At 47.6% G+C, this 25148-nt stretch overlaps 1 protein-coding gene across 3 annotated transcripts in view; it reads right to left on the bottom strand.

Annotated features, from left to right (window-relative positions):
* Positions 1-25148, bottom strand: part of ASTN1 (astrotactin 1) — a 302406-nt gene that overhangs the window by 137992 nt on the left and 139266 nt on the right. For 2 of the 3 annotated variants that reach the window (XM_042975952.1, XM_042975953.1), the window contains exons 3-8: positions 19196-19589; positions 17562-17708; positions 16447-16554; positions 11994-12143; positions 10801-10968; positions 2646-2730 (exon numbers count right to left, since the gene is read on the bottom strand). In XM_042975952.1, the coding sequence (XP_042831886.1) occupies positions 2646-2730; positions 10801-10968; positions 11994-12143; positions 16447-16554; positions 17562-17708; positions 19196-19589 (1052 nt within the window). Of the gene's footprint in view, positions 1-2645; positions 2731-10776; positions 10969-11993; positions 12144-16446; positions 16555-17561; positions 17709-19195; positions 19590-25148 lie in introns of all 3 variants that reach the window. The other variant, XM_042975954.1, reaches the window with a different exon arrangement.

Genomic DNA, 25148 nt, shown 5'->3' on the forward strand with positions numbered 1-25148 from the left:
ATTACCGGCCTGGGATTTGCTTGTTCTACTTCAAAAGAATGTTCAGCCATTTTTATATGCGCAATACAAGGATCCCAGGTGAAAAACATAAATACCCACACACGCTGCTTATCTCCACCTTCCGGAACATTAAATATTCAGGAAAATGAGGCCCACCATCGATTTTTCCATAATACCCCAATACGTATCATTAGTTGGCAATCTGTCAGGCAGGTTTCAACTCAAGTGACAGACTTCACGTTCAAATCAATTTCGATTAATTTTGCAAGAATCATTCGGAGAAACGTGGCATCAGAGCCCTGATTTAAATCAAGATGTATGGCATCCTCCACTTTTCATTCATCTTGTCATTTTATGGGGAAAATGCAGTCATTTGTCTGGCACTTTTTTATATACATATAAACGCATGCTGCTTATCACTCCTGGCTCCATTATCCCCAAGACAGTCACTTTTTTCCCTCCTAACAGTTGCTCCATTATTTTATTAGTGTCCAAAACGAGACCTCGCAGACAGTGATGATCAGAGAATAATGGAAATTAGAGATGGAAATGACAGATTAGGTCTCCTTGTCTGTTTCCTGGGGCTAATGTTCCTGTCAGTCTGCGACTCGCTGCTTTAGCCTGTCTTATTTTAAATGACACCAACGTGGGGCCTCCACCAAGTCCCTGGAGGCTCTCGTCTACATCCTAAGACTGCCTCTACACGCAGCCAGAGGGAACGACAAACCCTGTGCAATTACCAAGTGAGGCCAAGCCCGTCCTCGCATGATCTGTCTGCAAGGCGAGGGATGTGGAGGCTTGAGCGATTAGCCACCAAATCCAATCACTGCAGAGGGCCAGCCTGGATCATTCAGGGCAAAAAGCGAAATGATATTTTGTCGTTGTTTTCTTCAGCAGCAAGTTTGCAGGCTAAGAGATAGAGAGCTGGTTATCCATCACCCTTTACAACATTTTACTCAGTAAGAATCCTAGCCAACCAAGATGCTCAGCCACCACAGAAGCTAATATCCTGGCTCCCCATCCACTATGCAAACGTGTCAGGGGTCAGAGAGTGAGGGGACTAAGGGGACTTTAAACAGCGAGTGGCACTCTTTTATTCATACGCCGCTTGACATCTATCAGCCAAGCCTTCTGCCCTCCCCACCCATCTTTCAACAAGACGCTACCTCATGTGCATTTACCCTTCTACTAACACCTTCCTCCAAATCGTGGGGGGCAGCCTCTCCGATTCGATCTCAGGTTCAGTGGAAACAGAGCAATCCTTCATTTTCACTAACAGAAAAATTTCATGGCATTTTGACTTCCTCAAGTTTTCTGACCTGTGACTCAGATTTCCTTTCCCTAACTTCATTCCCTCTTGTCCTTATTCCTCAACCTCAACCCGTTCCAGAACATTTGCCCTCTTCTAACGTCGATGGGCATCTATCACGCCTTGACTTAGTCATCAGCTGGCCAGTTCTCTGAGTTGAGTTCTTCTACCCTTTGTCATAAATCACTCTCTTGGGCTCTTCAATCATTTTTATTGCTCTTCTCCAAACTCTCACCCATTTGTCTCTATATTTATTGCTTTGAGAGTCCAGAACTACATTCAATATTCTAGGCTTGGTCTCTTCAGAATCACACAGAGGGGGCTGATCATCAACCCTGGGAATATGAGTCCTCCATGGCAATGTGCGAAATGATGGTGGTTCCTTTTTCCACCTTGTCAGGCTGCAAACACATTTCTAATCAGCAGAAAAGCAATCACTCTCAGATGGCTTTTGCCTTGATCTCTTTCTAGTTTTCCCTGTTCCATCGACTGCTATTATTAGTTAGTGTTTATCGACCCCTTTCTCTATCCACTCTGCTCCATGGGGGAGCCAACGCAGAAAGCAAGCTCTCAGCACCCAAGACAAAGTAGAAAGTTGCTTCTAAAAAGCAAGAGAAGATGCACAGTGGTGACAGTTGCACAACAATGCGAATGTCCTGAATGCCGCTGAATGGTACACTTAAAAATGATGAAAATGGTAAGTTTTATGAGGTGTGTATTTCATCACAATAATTTTTTTAATGTAAAAAAAAATAAAAGAAAAATACAAGACAAGATAACTTCTATCCCAGTCATGTGTGCTTGGGGGAAAGCAAAGGTCTCTGAAAGAAATGGTTACTGGGGATCCGGGCAAAATACCCTTACTTGGTACCGAGCATTCCCACAATTCCCCCTTGCTGACAGTGGTGGGGGAAACGAGTGTGTCCTCACGTCAGTCTCACAAAGCCCCTTGAGCTCTGGGAGAGCTCCACGGGAGTCTGTGTGGCTTCGTGTGTCTCCAACAAAATCAACAGCTAAGTTCTGCCTGTGGAATCCTGGTGGCTGGCGGTAGAATGCAAAGGAGGAGAGGGACAGCTTGATTTTCAGATCCCAGCTGGAGGCTGTGGGGCTGCGAGTCAGAGGCATCATCTCTGAACTCGTAAATGGAGAAAAAGATGACACGGACGTCACTGGAATGGTATAAATATGGAAACGCATGGTGACATTTTTACCCATTCGCTATTCAGAATATAACCACCCCTTAGCTCCGTTCCTCTACACGCAATTGTTCCGCGTCCCGCCTGCATGAAGAAGGGTGACATCTGGGAACCGGCTCATCTGCCATCCCCTCACTTACCCCTGGTTTGTGCCCCATTCATTCCGAATGCAAAGATGCTTGTGTACTGGATCCTTCATGTAACCTTCGTAGCAAAGGCATTCCCCTTAGAAGCAGGGTAGGAAGAAGGAAAAGAAACATGAAGGAATTGATTAACATGTCTGTTTGAGAAAATGAACGTGAAATGATCAGATTAAACTCAGACTCTAATAATGGTGTGGAAGAAACCATAAATCCCATTATGTCACACATCCCCATCTCTACTGCCCACGGAATGAACACACCCCCAATCTCCCCATTTTCCACTACGTGCTAATTTTCTCTAGTGGAGGAATCTAACATTTGCAAAGAGCCTACTATATGTGCTCGGTAAACACAAAGAACAAGAACTCTGAGCAAAAGAACTTTTTCAACCATGTTTTCTCAGCGCCAAGTCTACTGCAAGGTGCATATTAGGTGATCAATAAGTATTTAAAGAGCACATAAGCGATGTATTTCATCAAATATTTCTAAGAAACTTGAAAAGTAGGTATTATTAGCTCTGCTATGCTGATAGGGGAAACTGAAGCTCAGAAAAATTGAGGGATCTGGAGACAGCTTATAAATGGCAGAGTTCATATTTGAGCTTATGACGGTCCATCTCTGGACCTTTATTCACACCATGCCAGGCCATTAGCCCATAGAACAATGACATACTTAGAAGAGGTCACTTATACTTCTTATGGCTTTCTAGGAACTCTGGGTTTTCATTTTTAAATGAAAATGGCTAATTATTTTGGAGCTTTTAAACAGAAGAACCATCCACAATTCTATATTTGTTTAGAACATTACTATGTTTCCTTACCATTAGTTACTCCATTAATATACCAAGCGGTCCACAACCCCTTTGGAACTGTATGCAACACCGTGTGTGTGTGTGTGTGTGTGTGTGTGTGTGTGCGCGCGCATGCGCGCGCACATCTCCTCACGGCAGGATTCCACAACATTCTTCTGATTTACAAGCAAAATCAAGACCCCCAAGGATTAAGAATCATTGCTCCACTTAGTACTGATCATGGAAACATTTGCTGCTGTGCCCTTATATTAGTAATCCTTAAGCAATGCTGTGTATCCCTAAACTGCTGAGACCGGAGCCAGTGCAGCACTCGTGTGAACTCTGTCACTGGCTGGTTAGTTCATAGGTAGTAGAAGGACAGGGTATGACTTCCCACCATTTGTAAATAGTAAAAGTGGCATGCCTTGAAAAGACAAGGGACATAAGGTTTCTTCATCTTTCTAGGAAGAGACTCTAAAAAGGGATATACATAGCTTGGAGTATGATTTTCTGCTTTCCAAGATAAAAAATAATAAAAATGAAGCGAGGGGTCCCCACCGTCCTAGAGCGAAGGGACTGGGTAGGTTCTAAAGGAAGGAGTTTTTTGTTGTTGTTGTTAGGATCTAAGGTTAATCTTTCTTTTCCAGATGGGCCTATAAGCTACTGACCATCAGGGCCCCACTACCAGGTAACACCCATTCTCTTCCCCCACACCTGTTTAGCTCAAGGTGCTGAGGAGTGGAGTGACAATTAGTTCACTTCTTAGTTTAGGGGGTGTCCACACAGCGTATGAGGTTAGTACTTTGTCTCCTGTATGGGAAACTCAGGCTTCCACGTGGGCTAGATTCACAATAGGCTCACAGTTACTGGCTTCAGTGGTGCTGAGCTGTGCCCAAGAATGGTCAGGGAGCTAGGAGTGGAACATAGGAAAACAAAGCTAGAAATCAGGGAAATGATAATAAAGCTTTCAGATGAATGACGTTTCTCCAGGAGAGAGGAAGATAAAGAAGGCAAGTACCAGAGGATCATAAAAGAAGAAAATTACTAAGGGGTCAGCCTTCCTATCTTACCAATTCCAAAGAAAGCATGGACTTTAGACTATAAGCCACACAAGGGCAGGAACAAAGTTAGGTTTTTTGTTGTTGCTGTTGTTTTGTTTTGTTTATTTGCATAAGCAGGGATTTTATAAACAGTGCAAAATGGAAAACTGATTATATCATTTCAAATTTTGCCCTGAATTTACAGACAACACGACCACCACCAACTCTCAAGATGCAGAGATAAAAGGCAACTAGTGGGTCTAGTTCACAGACAGGCTTCTCCCTTCAGGAGATCATTTCCCAGCTGTCCCTATGGACATCAGGCATGGGTAGGACGTTGAAAAACAGGAAGTAACCTCATGAGGCTGCTGAGCCCATCACTCCGACTCTTAGAAGGGTCTTGGCTAGAGGCCATGCCCTAGACTTAAGGATTGACCAAAAAGGGAGTCCTTCCACGTTCGAGATCTAGTTACTGCAAAACATGTAAAAATAAATGCAGTAACAACTGAGAGTTCAAGCAAAGCCTGATTTTCCTAATGATGGCAATACCTACCATTTGTAGAGTACATTCACCTTTCTCAAATTGCCTTCACAGTCATTATCTCCTTGTGAGGTTCCATCACTCATTACCATGTGGGGACCTGCTGCCGACAACAGATAGAGCTTCCCTCCATCTAATGTCATATGCGGCCCAAAGCCGGATCAACAGAGACATTTTCAAACATACCAGGCTAGAGTCTGAGGATATCCAAAATCTGCCTCTCAAACGATCCTCATTTCCGGAACCCACCAAACTCCCCCCTTCTGTATTCCTCCTCAAAACCAGTTGGGCCATCTACACGGAAAAGGAGTTCAGACTTGATGAGGGAAGTTGCTATGGCAACCAAATGCTAAATCTTGACTTTAAGAGGGGTTTCATGCGAGCACAAGCTCCGACTGTTAGCTGTGAATTTTAAAGACCCCACAAGGGTGTTGGATGCCCTCCTAAGCTCGAAGTGTTACAGTCTCTGCATCTGCTGTGACAGATGGCGGGGAACACATGACGTGCCGGCTCTGTGGTGGTGTTCACAGGAATCCAATGGAGAGACGTGTCACGGCCACGGAGAGGTGCCCAACCGGGATGGATTGTGCCCTGCAGAAGGCACGCACAGGCCACCACACTGCCAGAGAGTAGAAACCCACCAAGAGGTGATCCAGGCAAGGCCTGGAAATGGCTACACTTGATTTGTGTTTGCTACCCTTGAGGTCAAATGCCTTGAGGTAACTTGCATGGTGCCCCTGCCTTCCCTCATTCCCCATTCTGTAGGTGAAGGGGTGAGGTGCAAATCTCATCAAAGGATCAACCTTGACTTAAGGGCTCCTCCGACATGACTGGGCTGGACTTGATGTGGCCAAAAGCCCTGACTTACCTATCCTCCAGGTGGCTGTTGGCTTTTATTAAATGCAACTGGCTGGTGTGCTCCATCTAAAAAGGGCAATCTCTGTAAGACATCTGGACTACGGTAACATCTAACCTCCTGGTCTCCTCCCCTGTGGAGACATCAGGCAAGAGGCGGGCCCAGAGTCAAACGGTCCCATGTGACCCTGGGAGGGCAGACAGGGAAGTACGCCAGTTGCACATCCTGAAGGAAGGGGTTTTAATGGAGTTTGGAATGAATGGGTGATCCAGGTGGCAAGAACAAAATTGAAAGCCATGCTACTCTGCCAAACTGAGTTCAAGAGAGAGAAGCAGTGGTTCAGATCAAGGAAAGGGGAGGAGGGCTCCACTGAGTCTGGGAAACTGGACCAATGGTCCTCGCCAGGTTTTACACATTTCTCTATGGTTAGCACTGGCCTCTAGAAAGATCTGGGGTAGAAAGAATTTTGGTGAATGGCAATCTTGGATAGCCAGTAAAATCTGATTTAGCTTGGATGCCCGTGCTGCTTGTAGACACATAAAAGCTACATATCTTGCAAAGGGCAGTCAGCGTCTGTGGCCAGGATTGACGGGGGCTGTGAAATCAAGCAAGTGTGTGTGATGCCTCCACAGCTGCCCAACTGGCAGAACAAAGTCCGGGGATGGAGTAGTGAGAGAAGTTGCTAAATCCAGCTAGTCTGTGTTTCCATCAGAAAACAAGCAATCGGGCAAACATACAACTGTAAACAAAAACCCTTAGAAAGTACAGCAAAAGTCAACCTCTGGCTGGATCCAACCAGAGCACTAAGCCATTCAACCTCAGTGGTTTGCCGTTAGCCCACCCGGACCTGAGACACACCTACGGTTCCAAACCTGGGCAGATCTGGGGGAGAATGTCAGCGTGCACTTGGCCGAGGGCTTCCAGGCACTGGGCTAAGAGCTCCAGGTACGCTACATCTCTCCCAAAAAGTGTGTTGCTACAACGTAGGAGGGAGGCTGACATGGAAAACAGATCAGCAGGCTTCCTCCAGCTCATTCTTCTGGAGACCCCTGATGCATGTTTAGAAGATCCATGTAGCCACCTCTATGAACTGGGCTGGGAGCTACAAAGGGTAACGTTAACGATGCTCGTTCTTTCTCTGCCATTTCCCACCTTCTGTTTCTACAGGTGCCATAAAAATGACCACAAACTTCACGGCTTAAACAACACTGTTTTATTATCTTACAGTTCTGTAGATCAGAAGCCTGACATAAGTCTCAGGGGGCTACAAACAAGGTGTCTGCAGGCCCACATTCTTTTTTGGAGCCTGGAGAGGAGAAATCTGTTTCCTTGCCTTTTCCACCTTCTGGAGGTTGACCACATTCCTTGCCTCGTGCCCCTTTCCTCCAGCTACAAAGCCAGCAGTGGCTGGTGGGGTCCTTCTCGTGTCGTATCATCCTGGCCTCCTCTTCTGTCTCCCTCTTCCACTTTTTAAGGACCCTAGTGATTTTACTAGGCCCACCTGGTTGACCCAGAATATTCTCATTCTAAAGCCTGTTGTTTAGCCACCCGGATTCATCTTTGCCACGTAACGTAACTCACTCACAGGTTCTGGGGAAGAGGGGGACAATATCCTTGGGGGATATTCTGCCTACCACAGCTGCTATTCTGGACCACTGTGCAGGTGATGCGTAAACGCATGCTTAACTTTGGAACGTTCTGGAAGGTTGCCTAAGGAGAGCTCCAGGCCCCAGAGGATGCTCCTTTGCAGTGACTGGGCGTGCGGGTTTGTGTGTTCGTGCGTGTGCGTGTGTGAACAAGTACACACGTGCACTTGCACTGTTCCACATCTCCATATGGGCAGACCTCTCGGCATGGCTGGGAAAGCACACGTCCCAACACGGTGACATTTCCAAGTGAGTTAGCTGGAGGATTGCAAAAATAACGTCGGCTTGACTTGCAGCCAATTCCCACACTCAGCTCTTTGGAGAAAGGCTCTAGGACGGAGTGTGGGAGGCGATAAAGTTTCTTACTGATGAGCGTGTGGGATGACCACATCATCCCACGTGCGGGAAGAAGCAGGGCAGGAAGGGGGAGGGTTTCCAATTCCAGCATTAATGAAAACAAAAGTCTCCGCAGCAGCACTTCTCAGCTGCTACCCCAAATGAAGACGATGCACCTTAGCTCTGCTGTGGGGTTTGGGTTCCTCTCTGCAGTCTCCCGCATGGCTTTCCAGTTGGATATTCATTAATTGTCACAGATACGGGGAAGCCACAGGCAGAGGAGGGCTTCCCAAAGTCATTTTCAGCAAGGATTAGCAATGAGACGTCTAGGAAGACTGAAGAGGGAGGTGATAGGAACTTCGCTGTGGACAAGCAGGCACCCGGTTCCTGGCTTGGGGAGCATGCTCAGTATAATGATGGTTGTTTGCATAGTTTTCAGTGACAGATATGCTGGATCTGACATGTCTGGGGAAATCAAGCAACCCTTGATAATCCCACCTCTGCTCTGACTTCATGATGGATAGAACACAGACTTATGCCTTAGGAAGCCGTGGGGGCTTTGAGTGAGTTATGCACCTTCTCGGGGAATTCACACATCGATCTAAAGTAAGAAGGTCGTTTCTCTCTAAGACCCCTCCATGCATAAAACACCAATCCCTTCTCCCCACATGTAATTAAAAGTGCTTTCTGCTCTTTAAAACCTCAGTAGAGAAGAACAGACATCATGTTTTCACTCATATGTGGATCTTGAGAAACTTAACAGAAGACCATGGGGGAAGGGAGGGGAAAAAATAGATACAAACAGAGGGAGGGAGGCAAACCGTAAGAGACTCTTAAATACAGAGAACAAACTGAGAGTGGATGGGAAGGTGGGGGAGAAGGGAAAATGGGTGATGGGTGTTGAGGAGGGCACTTGGGATGAGCACTGGGTGTTGCATGTGAGCCAATTTGACAATAAATTATATTCATGAAAAAATAAATAAATAACACCTCAGTGGCGCCTTCCAAGGCCCTCTGGGGATCATGGTTCTCTCAGAAGTGAATTTAACAGCTCAGCTTGTCCCAGGATCTCCCAATCCAAGTCAGTGGTGGGGACCAGAGACCTGCTGCACAGAGAGGCCCCGTCTTGGACATGAGCCGCTTTTTCCGTTCTCCCGAGCACACTGGCTTTCGGGCAGGGTGCACAGCCCATCTGTTTGATTTGGTGTTTGCCTGACAGCGTGGGAGGAGCAGTAAGTAGGCACAGTCTTAGACATCAGATGTTTAAAATGCTGTACTTTCTCTTCCACACACGGGCCTGGAAGACCTGTGATGGGCCCAGGTGAAAACTCTTAGACCTAAGAAGGTGAACTTTAGCCATTGTCGCCACCTGTTACTCTCCCAAAGACATCTAGCAATGGTTGTGACAGAAGTAAGGCTATATCTCCTGGACTCAACCTCTACTAATATCCCTCCACCCCAGCACCTGAAGAAGATACACCCGTGGGGGGTGTGTGTGTGTGTACGTGAGCACGTGTATGTATGTATTTATGTGTGCCTGTGTATGTATATGCATGTGTGTACGTTTGTATATGTGTGTGCCTGTGTATGTATGTGTGTACTTGTATGTGCACGTGCATGTGCATGTATATATGTAACTATGTGCGCACACGTGTGTGTAAGTGTACGTGTGTGCACATGCATGCATGCATATGTGCGTGTGTGTGCGTGTATGTGTGCACATGTATGTGTACACATGTGTGTATGCACGTGCATGCATATGTACGTGTGTGTGAATGTGTGATGCGTATGTATATGTGTATGTGTGTGCACATACACAGGCATATGTGTGTGGTATGTAGTGGAGGTGAGGGGCTGTACGTGAGGTACGGAGAGGGGGAGCAGTTGGCCCCTAACTCCCCACATTTCCCTTGGGGGTCTTAACTATCATTATACCCCTTCCTTTGTTCTAAGGCATCATACTATTTCTCTGGGAAGGATCTATCTGTAGAACCGAATCTACTGGAACCAGGTCTTTATAACGACTACTGGAGATGAACCCTTTCTGCAAGAAAAGCGCACAGCAACCTGGAAGAAGAGGCCCACACTCCTCAGTTTCCTGGAGCTCACAAAGCTCTCAGAGCCGTGCATGAATATGGACCCTCTCAGGGAAGCCCCACCCATCTGGTAACATGACAGCCTGGAAGATGTCTCTCTCCTTTGTCCCAGTAACCCCTCTCCTAAGATTCATCTGAAGACTATAACTTCAGATGTGCCCTGCGTTTATGTGGAAAGATATTCATTTTGGTAGTATTTGTAAAAATTAAAAATTTAAAGCATCCTAAATGTCAAATAATAGGGAACTATTTAAGTGAGCTATGATATAGACGTACAATGGAATACCAAATAGCCATTAAAATTATGTTATTGACAATTATTTAATGGTTCTGGAAAATTTTCATGATAAAATGTTAAAGTGAAAAAAATCAGGGAAATGCTATTGGACTTCGTGTGCTTATGAGTCTCTGAAAATCATGCACAGATAAAGATCAGAAGGGACATTACGATTTTAAAATGATTTCTCCAGAAGATAGAATTATAGATAATTATCATTTTCTTCAATAAGCTTTCCTAACTTTTCCAAATTTTCTGCGATAAACATGCATAAAGAGTCTGGCCCCAGTAGCTGACATCCAATGGATGGATGGCAAATGGGTGTGGAGGTCATCTTAAACGGGTCCATACAGAGTGGGGGTCCCAGAAAAGATACTTCCAAGGCTTCTGCCAGAAGATGACACATTTTAAGCCCACATGCTCGGGGGCCCAACACTATACCGGCAGCTTGCATGGTCTAGACTCCCAAAGGCAATGGAAAAATTGGGAGAGACGGTCTGGGTTTCTAGGGGAGTGATTGCAAGAGGCATGAACTCTGACAGTTACCCGCTGCCCGGTGCTCCCGCCTACCAGTTTCGGGGTCGCACTGGTGTTCACAGGGGTCCAGGAGCCGCCGGGCACAGAGGTCCATGGCCCAGGGCCCACTGGAGTTCTGCTGAGAGAAGAGCACCACTTGGGCTGGGTTCAGCCAGTCACTGGCATCCAGCTGGCTCCCCTCCAGCAAGATGAAGCGGCTCCCTGCAGGAGAGAGAGAGGAGGTGTGCCTGTGTGTGCATACAATGCGCACACGTGTGCACACACACACACGTCACTGAAGGCAGAGTAAGGGACGCTCTGCAGAATACCCCAAGCCGAGATCACTACTCCTACCAGCCCCAGCTTGTCATGAGCCCCCGAGCAAGGGATCAGCAGATGGAGGCTCGGCCACCACCTGGACCTCCTGCCACACCGCCCCCTGGTGCCTTGCCCCGTCCCGTCTCTATCAGGGTGGACCGAGGGAATCCTGGGACACAGCAGCTCTGTGATGGCCATGGCATGGCTCCATCAGACCCAGCCACAGGCACTAGCGCTCGCCCAAGGAACAGGGACCCGCTGCCTTGTCTCCTCCACATGCCACGAAATAGCAGGCCCTCTCACACCAGGGACAGTCCCCACCTGTCTTCAGCCTTAGAGCAGCAGAGAGAACAGACATTATACAAGTCAATTCGGTGCTCTGGGCTTCACAAATTCAGGGCCTCTCAGAACCTGTTTCAATCCCTCATTATATTGGGGTCCCCCTGGATGAAAGTAAATTATCGCTTCAGTGTTCTAGGCTTTAGCAAGTTACTGCAATTAGGAGTTTCTCACCCGGGCATACCCAGACCAAAGCATGGCTGATTTGTAATCACCTCCTCTCCTCCGCTTAGCCTCTCCCTTCCCAAAAGCCAGGAATCTCAGTGTCGATCTACCTGTATCCAGCATGCTCTGTATTTCTCTACAAAGACAGGGGCTTATTTTAAAACAAAGAGAAATGAGAAACTGGAGTGGGTACAGAGAAGAGGAGGTAATCTGTTCAGTTTTATGGTTGTTGTTTTTTTTTTTAACCTGCTTTCTGTCCTCATCTGTGGACAATCCAAATTTGTCCTAAGCCTCACTTATCTGGGTTTATTTTTCCCTCGCTTACAGTAACAAGTAACAGTGACCCCCCAGCTTCCCTATCTTCCCTGTCCAACTCGAAAACTTCCCCTTTGGGGAGGAAGCCACATCCTCGGAAGTGAGCTCACCATCGGCGATCAGGTGCTCGGGGACGTGCAGGGTGATTTTGACAACGAGGGGGCAGCTGACGTGGGACGAGCACACGAGACCGATTACACAGCTGGTGATGCTGATCAGCGTCAAGGTGGTCTTATTCACAGGACTTCGGGGGGAGCCCACTGGAAGCAAGATACAAGCAAGACACGTGGCGGTAAGAATCTTGGCAGCGGGAGGACAATTTGGCCTGTTGCTGCCCAGCCCAGCAAACGGGGGAGGCAGTGGGCAAACCTAGCCCAGGCAGGAAATGTTTCAGCTCACGACCCGTGAGCTTCATCCTCGAGGAACACCATGTCGTCAGCTGGAGTCACAGGGGCCTAGCCTACTGGTGGCCCTCAGGGTGAACAATGGCCAGTCATGTGCACATTCTCTGCACTCGTCCTGGGGCAGGTTCACAAAGAAATCATAGATAGAAAGGAGGGCATTCTCCCCTTCCACTCCCTCCGCTGAGCTCCAACCTCTTGGGTGACTCTTCCTCTCTAGGGCCTGGAAAGAGGAAAGTCTCTCTGTATGAGCAGAGGATGTTGCCATGCCAGAAGGGTCTCCCCAGTCCTGCAGTCACTGGGGTAAGGTTATAAATGGCAGCCTAGTGAGAACATAATAATGCTGAGAAGAAGACACCTTCCCAGGCAGGTGTGGACAGGAACGGGAAGGAAGGTTTTCTTGGTGTGTTTTTGTTGGTTTCGTTTTGGGTTTTGTGGAGACGATAAATGGTAGTTAACAAGAGGGACCTTTCACCTGGAAGCAGAACAGATGTGGGAAAGAAAGCAAGTTGCCAACAAATATGTGTCCTTTGTAATTTTCTCATCATCTGATCCGCGTTGGCATTCATTAGTGCTAGAAATAAAATGCATCTATTATGTCAGACAGTGTGCTAAGTGCGTTGCATACTTTGTTTTGTTTTTATTATTTGCTTCCTTAGGATGAATCTGTGAGTCTGTATAGCAACTACCCACTTCACAGGTAAGGAGAATAAGTCTCAAAGAGATTAACCTCACAGCAATAGTTAAAACTCATGAAGCGTAATTATGTCAGGCGCCAGTGCCCAGGCTTTATGTGGCTCGTATCATTTAAAGTGACCACAATGTGAGGAGGCAGCCCCCACAGAGGGACAATCAGAGAGGCGACGGGGCATGTCCAGGGTCGAGCAGCTACTAAGGAACAGGTCCTCGCCCCCAGACGAGGCACTGCTCAATCTCTGGGGGCCAGGGGAGTCTTTGGAACTGCTGTTCTCAGGATCGCAGGGAAGGTTTGGGTCCACGGCTGCACCCACCCTTTATGGCAGCACGTTCCCTGAGCGGGCGAGCCGGCAGTAGCTGGGATGACAGACTCCAGGGTGGCAGGCAGACTCTGGGTCCTCGGTCCCTTGCTACCTGCAGACATTCTATTCATGTTAGCGGCCTTTCAACGAGGGGTCTGTTTTCCCACACCTACAAATCTCCCTGGGCCACTCAGGCCCAGACCGGACCTGAGCACATCTACCTCCAGCATATCCCCCAGGCGCTCGAATGCGAGACCGGACTCTCCCTCTTCCTCCGATTTCCATCACCTGAAGAACGGCACCCTCGGCTACTTGGGTTTCTCAAGTGGGAAAACTCCATCCTCTGTTCCAGAAGCCACACCCTCCACCACCTCCAGTGCCATTAAATCTTTTCTCCACTGGTGTCCAAAGTTCCTCTTGCCTACATTCTCTCCATCCCTACCCACGCCCAGCATCGCACACCCGGACTGCGGCAACAGCCATCTGCCCAGTCTCCCTGCCTCAACCTCCCCCACCCTCGCCTACCCTCCACCCCGGCCCCGAGGCACACTTCACGAAGCAGAGCAGACCAGGGCCGTGCTCTTTAAAAGCCTTCTGTGATGCCACCTGCAGTGCTAGGTTCAAGTCCTCCAGTCGAGGCGTGTGATCTTCCAGCCTTAGTTCCTAGCAAACCGCAAGCCTGCACGATAAGCTTCATTCTAGTAAACTCTTTACCACTCTCTGACTAGACCATTATCGTTTATGTCTCTGTGACTTTGCACATATCATCTCCTCCTCCGCAGAATGCCACTTTGTCACCTTGTCAGCCTGGCATACACCTACTCTTCAAGTCTCAGCTCAAACAACATCTCCTTGTAAACACTTCCCTGAAACCTTTAAGAGCAGATTCTCACTCATTCCGGGCTGTTCCTTTAGCCCTGGGTGCACCCTGCTGTTATAGCTTTTATCACACAGCGTTGTCACTGTTTACTCATGGGACTGCAATAATTTGTTACTCCTCTTCCCGTCTCTCTGGTCCTTCTGCATCGTCAACCCATCATCCAGGGTCTCTACCTGGCTTCAAAATTTCCAGTCGTTCTCTGTGACCTACAGAACCAAGTGCAAACTCATGGTACACATATAATCCTTTGGTAGCTGGCCTGTTATCCTGCCCCATCCCTACTGTCCCGTGTGCCCATATACTGACACCCCGGATTATAGCTGCTATATTGAACTACTCTTCCTTGCTTTAAAATACCAGGTTCTTTTGTGCCTTCAAGGCTTCACATACGCTATTTTCCTTACTAGAACGCCCTTACCCCAGAGCCTCCTTTTTCAAGACATTCTATACATTGTATATAACCCAGATCTCCTTATTTTCTCCTTCTTTGCCTCCTATTGCTGCCAGGTAGAATGACCTGTTCTGTCTTCTGAGAACTCACTTTACCTTATTTATAATACTAAATTAAGCCTTATCACTGTGCCATGTTTTCACGTTTCTACCTCCTATCACAAAGACTGACCTATGGCAGGTGCATTATAAAATTTCTTGCTGGCCTGATTGATGTATTCTGTTCAATTCAACAAACACTTACAAGCATCTATTATAGGCAAAATCCTTCACAAGGCACTTTGGAAAAATAAATTAGACATGCCCATCCCTAAGAAGCTTACAGTCTAGTTAATAGCAATAAACAGTTGATGTACTCGGAGAGCTCGGTATTTTAAAGGAACAGTTTTATGCTGCAAAGAAACTCATTCGAATTCATTACTACGGATTTTCCTAAAACGGGATTTTCTTAAAGAAGAACACACCCTGCTCTGGGTTGGATGGGCCTAGGTTGACTATCTGCTGTGTATAAATATGTAAAGAGGATCAAGGGATCCACATTCTCACCCTCAGGGATACTGGGGCATCAGACGTTAGGCCCAGAGCCCCACTCATCTCTTGTGAAAAATGGTGGGAAGGATTTTTGTCCCGATATTAGCAAAGCTTACAGAAACTGGAAATGAGGAATTAAAAGGGCTGCTTCCAATCCCTGGGGAGAAGGCCCTCAGCATGGAGGAAACTCAAGTGGAGGTAGGAGAGAGCCAAATGAGAATGTCTTTTGGGGGGCATTGGTCGATCATTGGTTGGGGGAAATGCTATGGAGCGTAACAGGAGGGACGCCACTCAAATATCCTCCACTGTATCCCAAGGGGCCCCTGTCCAAGATTCTTTAAGATGGGGTGCTGTACAAGCCCGAGGCCACACCGTGGAGAGGTCTAGGAGCCACAACAATGGGACTGCATAGCGCTCTGGCGGTCACCAAAAAGGGCACATTTTAATATAATTTAATCCCGACGGTAGCCCTGTGCATGATGCATTGTTAAACACGCTTAACATGTGGGGAAACGGGAGGCTCAGAGAAGTTGTTGTCCTTATCCAACATCCCACAACAAGTCAATGGTGAAGCCTGTGGAACCCAGACCTCCCTCGGTGACAACAGTGGTACCAGCAAGGGCATATAGGCGGTGGCGATATCTACAACGTATCTACAATAGCCATACCTGAACATCAGGTGGCCTGGAACAGATACCGGCTGTGCGGAATAACAACTCTGTCAGTGGTGAGGGGAGTGAAGGAAATAACTGGGGCCCTGTCGGGAGAGAGGAGGTGACTTGGGAGGCTTGGGGTCCTGCGGTTCTTCCAGATAGAGGATAAAAGGTCAAATCCCACAACACACGTATGTCAGGCCACAGATCATTCCTCAAACACACCATCCCACAGCCGCCGCCTCGCCCAGTCCCCAGGCTGGTGTGGCTGGGTAAGCACGAGCACAGGCACTGTCTGCTTTTTCACATATAATGCACTTTATCAACTTTATTTCCTGTGTCTAAACACCAAAAGAGGACTCCTGAGGCTTCCAGAAGGAATTGAGAGTCTTCTGACCAAGAAATAGCCTTTCAAACAACTTCAAAACTTGTTTGAGAGTGCCATTATCTGGGAGAGATGATTCTCCGAAATTTTCCACTCTAGGCTCTTCTTTCTTCCTTAGGAGGAAACACCGGTCGGGATCCAAGAACGCTTCCTGCAGAAACTGGCCTTGGTCCACACGGGCCCCAACCCGACCCAGAACCTCTGCAGCAACCTGCCTCCTCTCCCCAGAGCCCCATCACCCGCTGTACCCCTCCATCCTTCCCACCTCTGCTGCGCCTCCGGCTCCTGGAGGGGTCGGTGTAGAAAGTCAGCTGGGGGTCGTTTTCTGTCTCTGTGCCAGAGTCTCCTTCGGGGTTCAGGAAGGCAGAACCAGCTGTAATGAAAAGCAGCACAGCAAAGTCGACATCTTCAGTTTTTCCTTCATGACACCCAATCACTGGGCAAGCTCGAGAGAAAAATCGATAGAAACAAGAGCGGGTTGACTGACAATCTGGGAGGGGTAGCCACGGACACTGGAGCATCCTGATATACCGATTTATTGGAGAAGTGGACCTTTTCGCGACGGCACTCACTGGCACCTTCTCCCCGCCCTGCCCGTGCTCCCCGCAAGGAGGGACAGAGAGCCGCACTGCCAGAGAGGACCTTCATGGATGGAGGCTGGGAAAGGAAGGAAGGGAAACTGCCCTCCTCAAAAGCGAAGACATTCTGTTTTTGCTTTTTTTTCTAGGGTTAATATACATTCCACGTGAAAAAGAGGAAGTAATAAAATACATAGACCTGTGTAAAGGGAACAAACCAGTGTCCTCTAAACCCTGGCAATCAGAGAAAATCTGTTAACATTCGACGTGTATGCTCTCTTTTTCTGATACAGAAACAGATAAAGGTTTCTTAATGTCCCCTTAAAAATGGCATTTTGCTGTACCTTCAATTTTATAGCCTCGGGTTTTTTTTCCATTTAATAAATGGGCGGGCAACTTTCCATATTAACAAATATGGATCTATATTATCATCTTAAATGGGTGCATGGTAAGCCGCTGGACAGCAGACAGATGTGCAGGTAGTTAACGGATTCCCTATTGATGGACACTTAAGCTATTTCCAATTTTTCGCTCTTTTAAACAATGTGGTGATGAACAGCCTTTTACACACATCTTTGCGCACTTGTCCAATTATTTCCTGAGGATAAATTCTTGTTTATGAAATCGCTTGGTCAAAGGGTTGATATATTTTTTGGGTAAGTAACACTTAACAAGCCTCCAGAAAGACTGGGCCAAAAACACCCCCCGCCCCAGCCGTGCCTGAGAGTGGGGGGTCCAGGATATTAATGGTTCTGCCTCTCCGCATAATCCACCTCCAAGCCCTAACATCAGACACTGGTACCTCTTGCCTTGTTGTTGATCCGCTTTCTCTGGCTACTGGAGGTGTGCGAGAGCAGGGTGGCCTGCTGGTGATTGGAATCCACGGGGCTGGTGGCGATGATGTTATCTTTGTACTTATTCATCAGCGACAGCTTAGCATTGTCGCTTCCTGCGTAAGGGAGAGTCAAGGCAAAATCTTTCAGAGAAAAGGCCAAAAGGAAGCGAGAGCCACGAAATCTGCATGAACCAAGTAAACGGAGTTTCACAGAATTGAAATAAGGAACCTTTAAAGTGAGAGATTGTCAGAGACTGAAACACTCCTCTCTGATTTCTGGAGGCCAACAAAACTGAGAGAGGGGAGAAAAAGAATGATTACAACTGAAAATCCAAGTCAACTGACTCTGCTATCGATTACGGTCACCACCTGTGGCCCTCTGGCTAGATACAGGCTGCGGATTCCTTTCTTTTGGTCGACACAGAGTTTTAAAAGAAGCCGAATTTGAGGGCAATCAGGCAGAACACACCCCCTTGCCCCTCCACCCCAGTCTACACCCTTCCCTATTATCTGCCACCTAACTACTGCACACGTTTGGGCTCCCTGCCGCTTCCTGAATGCACTGGGGTTTGTAACCCCTGAGTCACACATGGCTACCTGGTGGGCTCAGCACCATGCCAGGTGCTATGGGGGACGTGAGACATTGACGACATGTCTCCTATCCTCAAGGAGTCCCCTGACTTTAAATCTCATTTAGAAGTGGCTATTCATACAGGAGGATCTCTTCTAGATACCAAGCAGAATGGAAACTTTTATGATGTGATTTCCCTCTCTTCAAGCCCCACTGAAAGTCCATGCATCTTAAGCAATTTTCAGGACCAAAAACGTCTTCTTTAAAGATAACTGAGCCAAGTTTTGAGGGATCACGGTCTTGGGGTTTTATCTATGAGGCGTGGCTTACTTATGGAAGTTTTAGAGAGAGACGGGAGAGCTACCGTAAAGGAAAAGTACAATCGTTTCCTCTCTGCACCTTGTTGACCCCGATTTGGTTCAGCCTGATCAGGTCCAAGTCCTTTCCACCCAGCGTCTCGTAGAAACCCGAGGCACCTAAGGTCGGACAGCTTGACTGCATCTTATCTGAAAACCCTTGTAAAGACCACAGAGCCATGGGCAAGACAACACATCTCACCACCCCCACCCCAGGCAAAGTCTCGAGAGTCACAGAAAAGTACAGAGACCCCTGTCCCTTCCACCTCCGTGGCAAAATAAATTGCCGAAGCAAACGTGCCACATACAAAACTGTCACACACACACGTTGATCTTTCTTCGCTAGCTTCTTCCTCCCCTGGGGGCTGCTCTATCAGATATGAAAAGGGCTCTATCTAGACCCACTCTTCTGTTGGATGTAAAGGCAGCTGTGCTCCCAATGCCAAGCGGAAGTGGAGGGGGATTCAGTTTATACTTGTTCTTCTGATTCCCCACATTAGAAAACAGCTTCCATCGTCTCACAGAAAAGCTGGCTCTTCTTGCCCCCCCCCCACCCCGCCCCGGGGAAAGGGGCACACGTCTGCCATTATGGACGACAACCAGCCACCAAGATTGGAAAACTGCTGTTCCCGGTTCACTCGCGAGCTCCCCGGGACGAGGACCCACTGGCCCACCTGGTGTGAGGTCCATCCCCGCCTTCTCGTTGCAGCCCTGCAGGGAGTCCAGGGTGCGGGTGACCTGGCTGGCAAAGTCCTCCCCTCCGTTCATGCACTCCCTCTGCAGGTGGTGGCGCAAGTCCGTGATGTCGTACTCATAACCGTCCAGGATGGGTGTCTCCCGGATGCTCAGGGTGCCGCTGGAGTTGTGGCCCTGCACGCGGGCGTTGCGCAGGCTCTCCCGCCCGTGCCCGCCGATCAGCACGGAGGGAATGTAGTGAATCTCGTTGGCTGCCTCAGCGCTGGCACTCTTCTGGGGCTGGGGCACCCGGCGGCGTTTACACCAGCGTCGACGCGTGTACAGGATCATCACCAGGCACAAGATGGACAGCAGGAGAGCGATCATGCCACCCTGGGAAGAGACAGCAGACAGACGTGGGAAGATGGGCGAGCTCGTCCCGCGGAGAGGCACCGGCCCTCCCCCTACCACCGTCCATCACTCACTCACTCATTCACTCCTTCATTCATTCAGATGCAGGAGGCACTTAGAGTTGAGCCTCGCTCAGCGGCGCAGGGACAGTCTGCCGTGATGGGTGCTTAAGGAAAATGGAGAAAAATGGGATTGCGATGACCGGTGCTTCATTTAAGTGATCCACAGTTGCTTCTGGCTTAGCAAACAATTTGAAAGAGAAGTCTTTCGATGTGTGTGTGTGTGTGTGCGTGTGTGCGCTTTTGCGTGTGTGTATCACTTCAGCTGTAGAAACAGGGGAGGGGGTTAGTTTGTTAAGGCAAATCTGTTACACATAAAGCTGGTTTCCAGCCAACTTAGCAGCAACTTAGCAGGATGCTTAAGCAGCAACTTAGCAGCAGGATGGCATCTCATTTCTTCCTGTCTCTCACCTTAAAATCAGCCATGTATAGGTCCTAACCCTGGCGACATCAATGACCAGCAAGTCCCCTCAGATTCCTTGTCTAGAAGGGGGTGCTGAGGACTGAGTTAGGGAACTGTGCGCAGTGCCGAACAGACTGTGTCACACGGAATCTGGGCTATCCTCAGCCTAACCTGAAATGTTTCCATTGGAGTAGGGGAAGGCCATCGACCAATCCAAAGCTATGTTTATGTCCCTTAGGCATGCACAAGCAAGCGTGTGGAGGACCCTCACCATTTGCACGTGACTTTTTGGATCCCTACGGCTTTAGGGGACAGCTTGCTCCCACACATGCGGCCTTGAGTGATCTCTCATTCTTTTACAATTCGAAGGAGGTACCGAGACCTGTGTCCTAGGGCCAGGCTCGCAAAGGCATTTCCTTCGCAACCTTCTTATGCTCCCAGGCCATCCTCTGAGGCCTCTCCTTAAACGCCAGGACTCCACTTGGTTGTCTAGCAGTGGCCAACACGCCATGCTCGGCGACAAAGAACACCTGACCTCGACATCCACGGGGGCTCGGCGGGCATAAACCTTCCCATGCACGATCTGTATTCAGTCCCTTGATTTTGGTCAATATCTCTCCAAACCTATTTCACTAGGTGGGGGCGTGCCAGATGGCTCTGCCCTCGACTCGGGCTTCGGTCACTGCCACCCCGTCACGTAGGCTAGAGATGAAAACCCCCTATTGATTCCCAGTGCCCCACCCACCCCAGGCTGGGTCAAGATCATTCCTTCAAACGCACCAACAGGAGCCTTTTCCAGTCTCGTGATAACTGTATCTTGAATTTACAAAGTTCCTCTCCCCATACATCTTCCCATTTACCCTCCCTCCCTGACCATCACCTGGAGCAAAGGAGCACACGTCCCCGTGCGTACACACACCGTGTGCTCAGGCACAGAGAAGCTGACACAGGAAGCAACAGAGTCAGCTGCCAGGTGACAGACAAGTCACGTCAGGCGGCTTATTGGGGACAGACACTGGCCGCCAGGTTCTTCAGACTTTTCTTTTCTCTGTTGGAACCCTTTCTCCTGGTGAAATCTCTCAGGCAAGTACACAGAAAGTGTAAACATGAAGCTGCCTGGGCTGCTGCGTGGGTGGGGGTCCCGACACAAGTATTCTGGGTCCTGGCTGACTGCCACCTCCCTGCAGCCCGCCAGCCCTGCAGACGCATCCAGGGGGCGGCACGCCCAGGGGGCCGCAAACAAACCAGAGCCCGCCCCCCGTTTGCCGGAGTCCCACCCGCTAGTGTTTTCAGCAGGCCCTTTATCTGGGAGTCAGACCCGCCATCGTTTCCTTCACCCCAAATTGAAACCGCAACAATGGGCAATTAAGCCACACAGAAAGAATAACTTCCCGAGTGAGACGAGTTGTCAGACATTGAATTAGGCTAGTGAAAACGAGAGGTAATTTTATTCCCTAAAGAGCCGTGAGAGCAATATAAACATCAATCTCCCAGGAAGGGCTGAAACTCCATCTTTCCCGCTCACATTGAGGTATTCGGGGGGCCCCTCCGTGCTTCCCCTCAGTTTCTCCCGGTTTTGATCGGAGGCAGGCCGAAGGTTCATCCCCCATATTATGCAGTAATCAAGCAAGAACAGTTGTCCATTCTGGGGCTGTTCCCGTGTATCAGACGTTGGTTCTAAATGCTCTGACTTCTAACTGCTGCTGGAGGCAGGGTCAACTATTTCTCCATTTTACATCTGAAAAGCCTAAGGCACAGAGGTTAAGTAACTTGTCCAAGGGCACACAGCAAAGAAACAGTTCTGGAATGGGAACCAAAGGCCTCCCCTCCCATGGCAGAGCCTCTGTTCTTAACCACCAGGCTCCAGTGATGCTCAGGCTTCCGGGGTTGCTCACTGGAAACACACACACCCTGGCTTCTGTCTCACAAATCGTAAGCGGGTGGGGTGGGGGGAGTGTGGATAATCCAACTTAGATCTACCCTCCCTTCTCGAACAAAAAACAGAAACTATTCAAAGTGCACATGTAGCTGACAGCGGGTCCAAAGAGGCATCGTCATAAACAAAGGACCTTTCACGGGGCGCCCACTAAGCGTCCAAACCCAAGATTAATTAATTAATTAACCCAACCCTCACGTTTCAAGAGTTCTGTGCGAAAATAAGACAGCACGCCTCACACATCACCACAAGCCTGGAGGACATCATTAGGTCTCAATTTAGTTAAATTTCCACGAAGAATTTGTTTTCTCTTTCAACTGTGAGACCCACTGAAAACCTCTAGGTTCAGCCCCTCCTTTTCTGATGAAGAAACGAATGCCCAGAGAAACTATAAAACTAGACAGCTCCAAAGTGGTTCTAGACCTGATCCTTTTTCATGGCACCGCTCTGTTAGGTTCATCTAAAATTCCCCAGGGGCACCCGGGTGGCTCAGTTGGTTGAGCTTCTGACTCCTGACTGTGGCTCAGGTTATGATCCCAGGGTCGTGAGATCGAGCCCCATGTCGGGGCTGTGCATGGAGCCTGCTTCCAATTCTCTCTTTCTTTCTCTCTCTCTCTCCCTCTGCCCCTCTCCCCCGCTCACGTTTTGTCTCTAAAATAAAAATAAATAAATAAATAACATTCCTTTTACCATGTGTGGCTCTAGACGCTCCATTTGGAATATTTTATATTTACTTATTTATTTAATTAAATATAATGCATACACTTTTTTTATTTTTTAAGTATTTTTTATTTATTTTTATTTTTTAAATACAATTTACTGTCAAGTTGGCTAACATACAATGTATATACAGTGTGCTCTTGGTTTTGGGGGTAGATTCCCGTGATTCATCACTTACATACAACACCCAGTGCTCAAGTGCCCTCCTCAAGGCCCATCACCCATTTTCCCCTCTCCCCCCCCACCCCATCAACCTTCCCCCCATCAACCTTCAGTTTGTTCTCTGTATCTAAGAGTCTCTTATGGTTTGCCTTCCTCCCTCTCTGTTTGTAACTTTTTTTCCCTTCCTTTCCCCCATGGTCTTCTGGTAAGTTTCTCAAGTTCCACATATGAGGCAAGCATGCATGGTATCCTGCCTTTCTCTGACTTACTTCGTTTAGCATAATACCCTCCAGTTCCATGCACGTTGCTGCACATGGCAGGATTTCATTCTTTCTCACTGCCAAGTAGTATTTATTTATTTTAAATAATAACTTATAGGGAGCTAGAACACAAGTTTCTGATTGGCTAAGCCAGTGTATTTAGCATATCTAACCTTGCTTTATTGAAATGTTTCCCCTGCTTAGAGTCAGTGACCCTAACAACCTTGGGTTTTTCTTAATCGGTTATTAGTAATGGGCGCCAGCCACTAGGTGAGGCTCGGCATAGACATGAAAAGGGACTGTCGATGTAAGTATTCAAGTTGTGGTAAGGTTTCTCTGCTTCTACAACCCAAATTGGTGGCAGATGTCACGACCCTTAGCAAGGACTTGCTAATCGTGGATTCATACATAAATAATCACAAAAATAATGTTACATGCTATGAATATATAATAAAAACATTTTGTCATAATAATAACTTGTAAAAATCACTATACACAAATTCCTCTGAACTGCTTATCTGCTCTATCCAGTAAGAAGGTCCTGGGTAGGGAAAAATGTAGAGACCCTCCACTATACTAGGAGAAGCCATGGATATAGCCACCTTGATAACTTTCCTTCTACAGTGATGACATGGAAATCCAGTGCTCACATTCGATCGTTTTTGCATTCCTGTGATAAACCATAGTTTTTGCTTTTAGCATTATTTTCAACCAAATTCCACAGAGAATTTTAAGCATTTTCAATTTAAGTCAGAGCTGCTCTAAAATTTTTCTTTCAAGGGATCTAACAGAACAAAGAGGTGGCAGATGAAATGGAAAGAGTGCCTGAACCAGGAGCTACAGCGAGGAGCTTCCTGGTAACCAAGTCAAAAAGGGAAAGGCAAGCTGCACACATCCTGTCTGATGATAAAATTCAGTGGGAGGAACAAACTTCCTCCATGCATTTGATCCCAGACAAGACGTCATAATGGTGACGTCATCACACGAGGCTTTACAGAAAGCATGCAGGAATTCACACATGAGCTCCTGGCTTTGCATTTCTGTATCACCTTAGCTGTGCTTAGAGGGTATTCTTCATTTATGTGTGTTAGCTTCAATTTTTATGGTATGCAAAACGAAGCAAAACAAGGCAAACGCATTAAGGTACATCTGGACCCAATGACAGGTAACAAGTTGCAAACTCTGAACATTCGAGAAAAAATAACAATTACTGCAAGATATGAAATTGTTTTGCTCTTTATTCATCTTTTCATGAATTTTCTGATTATTCTATCGATTTTTCTCAAAACTATTAACATTTTATAACTAGAAGCACGTTTGGGGTAGATCAGAACTCCACATCCGTTAACAAGTTGCATGCAAAAAAAGTGGCATTTAAAAATATGTTTTCTTTAGAAATCAATAAATCATTTCTACTGGCTTTAATAGAGATCAAAAAAATGAAACCAGCTTTTACTTTATTATGACACTGACATTTTTCAGCACTTACCTGAGAGAATAGTATGATGTTGGTCAGATCGCTTACAGATTTTGAAACCTTTGTGTAACAACATTGTACATAACACTGATGATGATCGCCCTGGGACAGAACGTTCTAGGCAGATCTCCGTTTATGCTCATCCCAATCATGCAGGCTAACCCCAGACTGTCTCATTATCTGACCTGTGTGTTCATCCTGGGTCTACGTCGCACCTCCCACCCTAAGCTCACTCCTACTTGCCCTTCCGAGTCATTTCAGTGACACAGCCTCAGCCGATTCTTCCCTAGTCTCACTAAACTGCCCACGGAAGCCTCCACATAACTCTGACCACAAGCATCTTTTCTTTGGTTTTCCTGTCCAGCTCATCTACTAGAGTACAGACTTCATGAGCAGGAGCCACTAAGTTCTGGGGCCAAGCACAGTGCATGGCACAAAGGTGTACAATAACTAAAGAAGGAAGGAAGGGAGGGAGGGAGGAGAGGTCAACTGTGCATGTATTTCAATATAGACATCTTCTATGT

The sequence above is a fragment of the Panthera tigris genome, chromosome F3 (assembly GCF_018350195.1).
Source record: "Panthera tigris isolate Pti1 chromosome F3, P.tigris_Pti1_mat1.1, whole genome shotgun sequence".
NCBI lineage: Eukaryota > Metazoa > Chordata > Mammalia > Carnivora > Felidae > Panthera > Panthera tigris.